Here is an 11,321-nt window from a genome sequence, read left to right as displayed (position 1 = left end):
TCGGAGACATTTTCACTTTTTTCTCCTTTCAAATATTCGTTTTGCCGGATGCGTATGTGCCAAGTGTCGTCTGGCCGAAGACGCACTACGCATACGCGCCGATCATCCCCGAGGCTTGGTCAGAGATGCAAAATTTCAGGAAATTGTATCGAAATTTCATTAAATTGGTTTGGTTGGAAAATTGCGAAATGGGCCTATTTCACGCAAGAGATAGAGCCAAATAATTACATTCGCTGCAGGAAAAATCCCACAAAAATCCACTGGAAGAAAAATGCGCTTGGATCTAGAGCCCAGGCTCTCGAAAACAATGACAAGAAAAAATACTCTTGATTCAATCGAATTTTTGCTTGAATCAAAAGGAAGTCGGATTAAATTAAGATGCTAAGTTCTTGATTTAAGCAAAAATCCGATTGAATCAAGAGTATTTTTTCTTGTCAATGTTTTTAAGAGTCTGGACTCTAAATCCAAGCGACGTTTTTTCCAGTGTCATGCGTCAAAAAAGTCTGAAGTTCATTCCTTAGCGCGTAATCTGTGTAGTTGGTAACACGTTTCTTAAAGTTTCCCGCGTCTGAGAGCAGATTTTTTCAGTCACCACCTGCAAGATTTGCACAGGAAGAGGAGTAAGAAAAAAAGAAACGATTTCACCATCTTTTTCTGTTGTATGATTTCAATTGTTTTCAAGCGTTTGTTTACATTTTCTTTCTTTATTTTGCAAAAACAAGAGCTTGAACCGATTGAAATCTCTCTCTCCGGGCAAACCCGACTACCGGCCGCCAAGAAAAACTGCCCGCATACGCGGTAAATTTGAAAAAGCGTGCACAGAAAAAAATTTAATTGCTGATTCAACAATCTTGTAGTTAAAAAAATTTCCGACATGTTTCAATGTTCATTTTACAATAGAAAAATGATAATTTAACTACCCCCGTGAGTATATTAGCTTTCCACCATTGTAAAATGTACATTTGGAACATGTCGGACACATCTTTCAACAATTTAATTGCTGAATCAGCAATCCATTTCTTCCCGTGATGTTACAAACTACGCTGATTGCACACCAAGGAGTGGATTTCAGACTTTTTTGATGTGCCCGACGTGATTCTTGCGAGAATCATCTCTCAGCAAGTATATTCAGTTGGCTGTATTGTATACCTCTTGCATGCAACAGACCCATTTAAATTTAAAAAAACCCTCAATTTTACATCACGCACATCACAATTTTTAGAAAATATCAAGTTATACACACGAATCCCTCGTCTTTTGATTAAGTGGACGTATCTCAATCATTTTTTGACCGAATGCCATTTATTACCAAAAAAAAACAAAAAAAAAAACGAAAAAAAAAAACGAAAAAATAAGCAGCACAAGTCATACCAATTAGGTCATGAGAATGCTAAAATTCTTCTCATGGAGAATGAACAGTTTACTTTGTCAACCAGACGCTTTCTTCATCAAGAAAGTTAATTCCCTTTCGCTAAACATCACATTATAAGCGAGCTATTTAATTAAAAGAAGTTACATCGCCATCGAAGTTTAGGTGCTTACGTCGAAGTTAGTGAAACAGTAGAGTTAATTGCGCGGGAACGAAGAAATCTTACACATCGAATAGGCAATGATGACATTGTGATCTAATGAATTCTTACAGCAAACCATGCCGCCTTCATTTGAGGGGATAGGCAACAAAGAGCTCTCACGTTTGAATAGTGGTATCAAAATATCATGCTTTACGTTGAAGGCGAATTCATTTCTTCGAGAGCACTGCTGAGTCTCTCATACGTTAATGACTGTTCATTGGTAAAGGGTAAAAGTGCTTGAACCCAAATTCGAACCCAATCTTCATACGGCTGAAAGACCAAAAATTAATAATGTTTAATAAATTGCGACTCTAAAAAAAGTTATCAAGTCGACAAAACATCCGTTGACCGAGACCGTCTGACCGTCCGACTATTCTGCCGTGATAACGAAGAGGGCAGTAAGTGTCAAATTTTCGAAATCGAGTTTCCTTCAAATTCGTCTAATCTCTTTCAGATGGAATCACTGAAATAGCTAAAGCAGCACATTTCATCTTACTTGTACCAAAACGAGACACATGAGAAAGCTGTAAGTGCGCAAAAAATGACGTAGTTTCAGGCAAGGCAGCAGTAAGTGATAATAATCCTCCAGAGAGCCAATGAAAACAGTGATTTCAAGTAAAATGCCGTCCTCTTTTGCCAATTTCTAACCCGATAATGCGTTTGTTGTGTGTCCAAGGCGCCACTACGAAATTATGCAGAAGATAGCACTTACGGCTGTCTTGCCTGACAATAACCTAGCATGAAAATGAAAAATAGGTAGGTTTATAAATAGGTTATAACGAGGTACCTTATCATGTGATTGAAATAAAATCGGTCGATTTTTAATCATCTAAACGATTTCTAGGAGTCTTTCGGATGATTAGTGGCAATTTGACAAAACAAGGAGGCTCCTTTCAATAAAATTTTTCGGTCACCAGCATGGCCGGATTTACCTACTTGCCGCCCATGGGCCGCCTGTATTTTGCCGCCCTCTTCTCATTCATTTTGAAACATTAATAAAAACCATCAAGTGAACGTGCCGGAGGGAGAGGGGTACGTAAGACGCGTTCACTCGTGTTGAACACATTTTTTGCGTAAGCCCTGTCAACACTACTAGCAAACGTTCACGGAACTTCGCGCGAAAGTTCAGTTCCGTAAACCTATCTCTGTGGTGACAATAAGGCCTTTCATTTGTGAGAAATGAACTAAAAAAAAATTAAGAAAGAACAAACATAAATGTGGTTTAATAATCTTAACTTCCGCCGCCGTGCCGCGCTGACCACACTGTGTTTGGCGCAATGCGTGAAGTATTCATGTAGTCTTGTAGGCACTGTGCGTTTCACGCCGCGCCGACCGCTGTTGAGCGTACTGTGTTTGACGCAATGCGAGAAGTATTCATGCAGTCTCGTAGGCGCTAATATGTGTTACATGCCGATGCCAACCGCCGCGTCGAGGGCTTCTCCTTTTCATCTCAAGTCCTCGTCATCATTTCTCTTTGCGCCGCGCCGCTCCAGGCCAACTTACGTGTTTGGTTCCTCTCTTAACTCAACTAATTAAAGGTGCGCAGTCTTTTGAATCACTGAAATACGACAAAATTAGAAGTTAATGAACTCTCAGGAAATAAGAGATTTTGTCACCTTTTCTTGTTTGTAATTTTTTTCTGAATCCGATTTTGTTGTACCTGCATTTAAAAAAATTGCAAAATTTGCCGCCCCCTAATTTTGCCGTCATGGGCCGTGGCCCATATGGCCACCCCCTTAATCCGGCCCTGGTCAGCAGCGTCTAGCCCGTATTCTCAAAACTTCATTTTTGCACTTGCTGCTCTCTTCGCTTTCACGGCAGTATAGCATGGGGAATAAATGTATGTTGCAGAGAACAACATTTCGAAAACTGATGTGTGTATGTGGGGGGGGGGGGGGGGGGTGAGAAAGAGAGGTGAGAGAGAATAATTTCATAATCGAAGTATATAGGTATTTTTGTTGAAAGGCGTTATTTGGCCCTCCGAATGCATCCCGAGAAGTTTCGACACATTTTTGTTCAAACCATTCTGCCTGAAGTGGTAGTGATTACCCACTTCCATCCCGCTTTAAATAATCGCCGAACCCTTGTTGAACCACCCAAGTTGAACTTACCTATCTCAGTTCTAAAACCGGAAACTAATATTTTGTAGTTTGTACGTACTGTACCGCGAAAGCTTGAGCGTTTCCGCTTCCGGTCCTGATCTTGTTCACTGCACGTTTCAAAAACATTTTCTCTGTGCTGACTGCTGAGTTTGTAGGTTATGTTATCACAACATACACAACAACTTACAATGAACATACATTAAAAAACGTGAAAATTCGATTGTGGAATTCCTAATTTTGCATTTCTCTAATTCTTCGTGTCATTACATCGACTTTCTGTGATCAGTCAATGTGAAATCATGCCTTGCGGTATCTTGGGTTTTCGATTATTTTTGGAATAACTAAGCTTTTAATCAAAATTGTCTTTGAACTAACTTATACTGTATTGTTGAAACCCCTAAGTTCTTCCCACCTTTTTGTGAACTCATATAGCTTATGCCTAACTTGCAGGTATCTCCAAATCTTCCTATAGCATCCATATCTTTCCCTGCTTCTGCTGGGTAAGATGTTGTTTGAAGGAACAGTACTGTTTTGGCATTGCATCATCATACAGCACATCGCATTACTCGATCGCCTCCTTGAAGTTAGAACTAGTTGATTCCACGATGGCAGACCAGTATCTAGTTTTTCCTGGCACAGATGAGCCAAGCACTTCCAGACAGCATGGCACCGTGGTCGTACCTCAATTAACTAACAGAAGCGGAAAATTGTTGCAGGTGAGATATGTCAGAAAGTTTAAATCTAAATCTAAACCGAACAAAAACTTGTGAAATGAGCAGAACAAAAGCTAATAGCTCACCTACTCAAAAGTAAATTTCAGTTTAATTTTGAGCGAGTGAGGTTTAATCTTTGCACCATTTATTTTCATCAACTGAATTCTCTCCTGCGTACAAGCATGAAGTGATAGATCATAAGAAAACTTGCCGTCAGAGCTCCCGTCTAATTTCAGCTATCTTGCAAAGTGTGTCAGAAGATGAAATATCTTCACAATATGATTTAGTGTGCAAGTCATTCGATATTTATCGCTGCCTATTTGTTTCAATGTAGGTAAATGGACAAGAGCTCAGTGTACTCTTATGAGGGTGGTGGAATGCATTCAAGGGTTTCTTAGAATCGAAATTTCTTTCGTTTGATGAGGATTCAATTTATTTTTTATTTATTAATGATCTAATAGTAACAAGCTGACAAAATAAAATCTATACTGAATTTGGACTTGAGTTTGCTTCATCGCTTCATTGACACTAGGTATTTAAATTCGATATTTCAAGTATTATCAGAAGGTTGTAGCCTCTGAATCAGTCTGTTTTACCATTTAAACCAAAGGAAATAGAAACTGTTCAACAAACCCCATGAGAGCCAGCTAAGAAATGTAGCAAAAACGTAGGTCCTCTGCAAGGCAGGTACACTTTTACTCTTTCAGCTGGTCTGAAATAATGGGTGCAGAAAGTTCTTTGCTTTCATAGGTATCACTGTCCAAGTGTCCACATTACCTACACTACTTTCCCTTCACATTTTTTGAGGCAGCCATCACATTTTTCCACATAAAACTGGGCGCTTCTCTATTTTCCTTGCATAATAGAGAATGCCTTTCTTTTGATAGGAAAGAGTGGCTCAAAACCATCAAATATTAATTGATTTGGGTTACTAAGGAATATCGACGGTGATACTACCAGTACCTGTATCTTGTTTGCGGTATTTAAAAATCTCTGCTCCCATTTGATGGAGAACAAATCAATTTTGCTCCTTGGTGTTTTTACAGAGTTTTCTTTGTAAGGAGAAGAAAGATTGTGGAAGTTTTAAAAAATTGACGTTGAGTGGTTTTCTATGTAAAAAATAAAGTGTAACAGGAAGTCGACAATGTCGCAAACGGAGATACGTAGTCTGGTAGTTTCACCATTGATATGTGTGCTCTTAAGTTCATCAAAATTATACTATGATAACAAAAAAATGTTTCATAATTTCAAATTGTCATCACGTCTCTGTCTGTAGCAGTTTCTTTTTGAAACATTGTGAATTCTATTTACCATAGTAATGCCATATACGGGAATGGGAAATGAAGAAGGAATTGTACTGATATTTTGGGATAAAATTACATCACATTAAATGCTAAGAATGCATTCATAGTTTTTCACCTCAATGGAATTTTTTTTTTTTTCATATCTTTGTCCTTTACTAATCACTTAAAATCTGCTTAATCAGATAATTTTTTACTACATTTTTAGGCTCTCGATTGTTGTAATTTTTGGCTGATTCATACTAGAATACTTTCTCACATTCATCAAAAGTCTTTCATGCATTACAAAAAACAGACGGGTAACTTTTTTTAACACCCCTGCTTTTTCATATTTTGAGCTGAGATGAGTGCCAAGTAACAGTTCGTACCATCCTTGGAGCTACTAGTATTTAGTGAGTGTTTTTCAAAAAGGAATGGAAAGTAAGATTTCTCTCTGAAAATGAAAAAATTCATTCTTTTGTTTTTTGTTGCAGATTTTGAATTCGATCCCTGATGTTGAATCAGACGAAGAATCAGATGGCGAGGAAGTTAGTTCTCTCGCTCCAGGGCAAAGGTCTGGGTCCTCTTCTCATCCGCCGAAAACTTCATCTCATTCAAAAATGACGGATGTTCTAACCAATCTAGATCAACTCTCATTTTCTTTAGAACGTCTAATTGTTCAGAAGCTTGAAGAAATTGACGTTAGGGAAGCGGAAATTAATGGGGAGTTAATGGAGATTCAAAAGCTGATAGAAGTTGATAAGGTAAGCTACAACAAGAATAGTGTCAGTTGTTTTGGAATGCCGTATTTCAAAACGCTTGACTTGCAGCCTTTCCCAGTAAACGAGGATTACCGTTTAAAACTTGAGAATGATGAGTTCATCTACCATGATTTACCCACAACCACATTCTGGAGTACCAACGAAATTCTGATGCTTGAAAATGCTGTTGGAAAAGAGATAAAGAATGGGACCATAAAGCGATCATATGATTCAAGCGAAGATCCTTGGATGAGGAGGAAAGACCGCATCAAAGCTTCAAATTCATCGGACAAAGCTCCTTTTGTGGAAATTTTGGAACATGAGGATGAAGATTTTGATTGGAACAAAATTGCAACCATCAATTTTCGTGATCGTCATTCGGCAGAAGAATGTAAACGCATGTGGCGCTTATATGCCAAGCCATCTATTCTCAAACGACCATGGTCAAAGGAAGAAGATAACAAGCTAAAGAAAGCTGCAGAAAAGAATAATTACCAAGATTGGGATGAAATCGCTAAGGAATTAGATACAGGACGTTCAGGGTATCAGTGTTTCATGCAGTACAAACGGAGGCTAGCTCCTATCAATAAACTCGGAAAATGGACAGAAGAAGAGGATAAATTATTAACTGACATTATTGAACAGTGTCGAATAGGATCATACATTCCATGGACCAAAGTCTTATACTACTTTGAGCATAGATCTCTACGACAACTGTTTAATCGATGGAAATACTCTTTAAACCCCCAGCTGAAAAAAGGCCATTTCACACGGAGCGAAGACTTTGGATTGTGTGTTGGTGTCTCTCTATACGGAAAAAATTTCAAAAAAATTGCTAGCATTTTGGGCAATCGTAGCGCAGCTCAAATTCGGGAACGGTATAAGGCCAAAATGAACGACTCCAGATCAGGTAGTTGGACAATAGAAGAAGACCAACAGCTGATTGAGTTGTTTAATAAGTATGGTGACAAAAAGTGGTCTCAGATCTCTAAGCATTTGTCTCGCGATAGGACGCAGTGTAGGCTGCGCTATAAAAGACTGAAAAATAAATATAATTTCAATTTAGATATTATAAAGAGAAATGTTAAGTACAGACCTCTACACACATATGAAAAACAATGGTTCAAACAGTATTTTGCCAATGGTAAAGATGAAAATACTTTGAAAGCCGTCTCCAAAAATTTGTCTCTAATTAAAAAGAGAGGACGAAAGGGAAAGTCAGGCACTCTGATGGAGAATCAGCTTGTTGATTATTTCTCTGAGTCATATTCAGAATCACACAAAAATTCCTTCAAAAACCTCACTGTGGTTGATGAAACAAAACTTGAAGGGGCCGCTGAGGTGATTGTGCAACTTTTAAAACTCTTCAAAGCTAACCTATGCTTCCCAAAAAACATCAGTGAAAATTTTATCAGGGCTCGTGACTCTAACCAAGTGGTCAATAGTTCCATGCTCAAACTTATGATGCTTGTTGCTAAATCATATAATGCGGAAGGAGGCGCAACTAGCTACAATAATTTTTCAGTTGACGCGGATAATGATTTTGCTGTGACCGAGCTCGATCCGCTCAAAGAAACGAAAATAGACTATGATCCCTCAAAATTTGCCCACTTGTCAATTAACCTCGAACGCTCCTTTCAGACAAGTTACAACCAAGCCTCCATGTCCAGTTTACTTTACGGTGATACAGGAGAATTCTATGTGGAGCCAAAGCCTGTGGTTACAGAAAATAACGATCCAATTGCAGTTCCTGCTGAATCATCAGGATTCAATTTACAACAGCTCCATTCAAGGAGCAACTTCTCCAACGAAGCAAGTCATCCATCTGTGTCAGAAGAAAAGGCAAAAGTTGAAACGCAACTTGATTATCTAATTCCCCCTTGCGCTTCTTCTATGGTTTCACTTCGGACATACATGTTAGCACGCCGGAAATTGTGGAAAATGATCGGCAAACAGGAATTCCGCGAGCGGTCAAAACTACCAATGCACAACTTACCAAACAAATTGTCACCATTAGAAGCACATAACTTAGCGATCTCTCGGTTTTCGTCCCTGCTGTTTTGGCCTATGTTCCTGTCCGCACATAGGCCATCGAAATTCGGAATAAAAAATTTAGCTGAAGAAAGTGTGGTAATTGCAAATGACAAATCTAGTTTGGGTTCAGGAGAAGATAGTGATGCTGATGCTGAAGATTTTTATGTAAAAACATTTGAACCGCCTGCTCCCCCCAAGAGGATTCCGAAGAAAAATACAGTTCTCTATAGGAAGAAACTGAAGCTAGATAAGAAAGCAGAAAAGCTAAAAGCAAACGCTCATCTGCAGAAAAACTGTGATAGCGTCAAACCTCCCGAATTAATTGGCTGTGATTCAAGTTTGAATATTGAGCAAAATCTGGCAGCAAAAGTGTCACCAGGAAATTCAAATTTGCAAACCTCAAGCAAAGATTCTGAGACGAAAACCAAAAATGATGCTGCCGTCAGATGTACTACGATGAAAACAGGAACCAAACGAAAGAATTTCTCTAGCGTGGGTACCCGACGAAGTCAAAGATTGAAGCAGCCAAAGGTTGATGAAGAAATAATAGCAGATCCAGAAGTGAAAGAAGAACAAGTTGAGACTGTAGATTTAACTTAATTGTAAGACAAAAAGTCATCTAATTGCTTCTAGAAAGTAATTTCACTTTCATCGTTAGGCATCTTACATTTACAAATACGTTGGTAGACATTTATTGACTCCCACCAGGCTCAATGTCACAAGCAGGAATTTCTGCCAGTCTTTATAGTTTTTTTCCCTTTAGTTTCGAAATGAATTGAATCCCGTATATGAGAAGCAAGCTGTTTCATTTTGTTAAATACTTACTCGCACAGCTTTTTCGACCAATTTAAATCCTGCCATTTGCAATTCCCTCTGACAGTAGTGGAGTTATAGAATAATGAAAAAAGTTATTTTTATCAGAGGTAGAAAAGAAGGCTCGGAAGAGATGGCTCGTTTTCAAACGGGGTAATTCAACTAAGTCGGTCTCTGGTAGAAAGGCATGAATTCACTAAACCATTTTACCAATCTATTTATCTGTTAGAAAATTCTGAAGTAATTTTATTCATAGGAAAGTTTATGTAACCTTTTATGCTAGTTTTTAAAGTTCGGACTTTACAAAAGAATTAAGGGAAACTGAGACATTTTAAGGAAATAAAGTAGGTTTAAAAAGAGTTTAGAAACGCGTTTATCACTCCTGTTCGTCATTTATAGATAATGTAGAGTCACTGATCTTCCCAACATATAAAAAGGAAACTTTGGACATCTGATTCAAGCAAGTAAGATGAAACTAAGTTTTGAAAGTTTGGTATATTATTTTTAGAATCACAACTTTTTCGGAAATAATGACACTACTCTACAGAACTGGGTTCAAATGCAGGAAAGCTCCTAAAGTCTTAGTGTGTTTTAAGAAAAAAATGAAGACTCCTTGGATTTTTTTTTACATGAGAATATAAGGCAAGGCTAAGTTCCAAAGGCTTCTGCCAGTGGGACTTCCATAATTTTCTTAAAAAAAGGGCAAGTACCTTTCAGAGGGCTAGAAATGCAGAAAAATACACAATTCGAAAATTTTGTCCTTGCCTTCTTCTACCAGAAACCGATACAATTATAGTCATTATTCACAAAAATTCAAATTCTTAACTTATATCTGAAATCTGTGAAACTCATTAAATTGACGCAACGAAGAGCTTCAAATTAGCCACCATATTTCGTAGCTAATGCAATATGTATGCATTTATTTGAAAACCTCTGTGAAACTCTTAATTTAGGGAGAGTGAGGAGTTTGTAATTATGATTGATGAATCATGTTAAGAAGAGATTCCTGAAATGATAAAATTTACTAATTTTGACCTTTGAATCATTTTGTGAAATGAGACATTCTAATATTATGCTAGCTTTGAAGCACTTGTTCAAGGATTGCTCTTGAGATATTCTATTCTTAAAAGGTTGTATCTCACTCAATATTTTTTGTAATACATATACTTGCATATCTGTTAAGTAAAGTGCACCATGTTGCCTTTCAAGAACTGGATGAGGTAGTGAAATTGGCTTTGATATTTTGATTTTGATGCCATAAGTTGAAGAACATAAACGAGGCAGCGTAATGTTGCATATCCATTCATTCACGTTATTTCTAAGAAAGAAAGAAAAAAACTTCCTTCTTGAGGATTAGCTGTAATTTTTACTTGATTTAGATTGCCTTCGTCAAAAAATTTCAAGTAGTATTCAATGAAATAATAACCATAATATGTTTAAACATCAAAGTTTGAATGTACCTCTTTTGATAGTGAACGTTTGACCTGCATTGTACAAGTACAATCCCTCTCCTCTATTAATTGAAATGCAGTAATTATCATCTGGATATAATTGCGTGCATATTTTACAATATTTCAAAATTTTTGGTGAAAAAGTACAGCCCATAGTTTGTTGGCTTTCATGGAGTTTAGAGTAGAAGTTGGTCCTTTTACTTACAGGAACTTAGGTATTTTCTGAGAAAATAAGTTGCCTATTATTATTTTCCCTAAAGAGGCTGAGGAGTAGAAACTTCAGTTACGAATTCCGAAAATAGGAGGCATAAAATCGAAGTATCCTGAGCATGCATTTTTTTATCATTTTTTTTATCAACTCAGGTATTGTAAAATTTCCTTTTTTAAAAAGAGTATTTTTGTTAATTATGTTATATTAGAAGACAAATGCTGTTACTTTTGTTACATTGGATTTATTTGAAAGAATATTAAAGAAAAATATACCATAAAACATGAAATACATTGTATTATTTTCAGGTTTCACTTGTGATCCTGTTTTCCTTTAACTTGACAGACAATATGGTCCATTTTCAATCATCCAAACTACTTTTGAGGTT

General features: G+C 37.3%; 1 protein-coding gene across 1 annotated transcript; it reads left to right on the top strand.

Moving 5' to 3' along the window:
- The first annotated feature begins 3,819 nt into the window (after positions 1-3,819).
- On the top strand, positions 3,820-11,222 carry Pbp95 (proximal sequence element A Pbp95). Its single transcript, XM_019060130.2, has 2 exons — positions 3,820-4,389; positions 6,161-11,222. Exons 1-2 carry the CDS (start codon positions 4,279-4,281, stop codon positions 9,059-9,061), a joined length of 3,012 nt encoding a protein of 1,003 aa, XP_018915675.2. The 5' UTR covers positions 3,820-4,278; the 3' UTR covers positions 9,062-11,222.
- The last annotated feature ends 99 nt before the right edge of the window (positions 11,223-11,321 follow it).

Source organism: Bemisia tabaci, chromosome 1 (assembly GCF_918797505.1).
Source record: "Bemisia tabaci chromosome 1, PGI_BMITA_v3".
Classification (NCBI taxonomy): Eukaryota; Metazoa; Arthropoda; class Insecta; order Hemiptera; family Aleyrodidae; genus Bemisia; species Bemisia tabaci.
The sequence above is the reverse complement of the archived record's forward strand: the minus strand, read 5'-3'. Positions and strand labels throughout refer to the sequence as shown.

Excerpts from the sequence above, each read along its gene's own strand:
- Pbp95 (XM_019060130.2), top strand. The coding sequence starts at position 4,279 with ATGGCAGACCAGTATCTAGTTTTTCCTGGCACAGATGAGCCAAGCACT. Across the intron at positions 4,390-6,160 it reads GAAGCGGAAAATTGTTGCAG|ATTTTGAATTCGATCCCTGA; the intron begins GTGAGATATGTC and ends TTTTTGTTGCAG.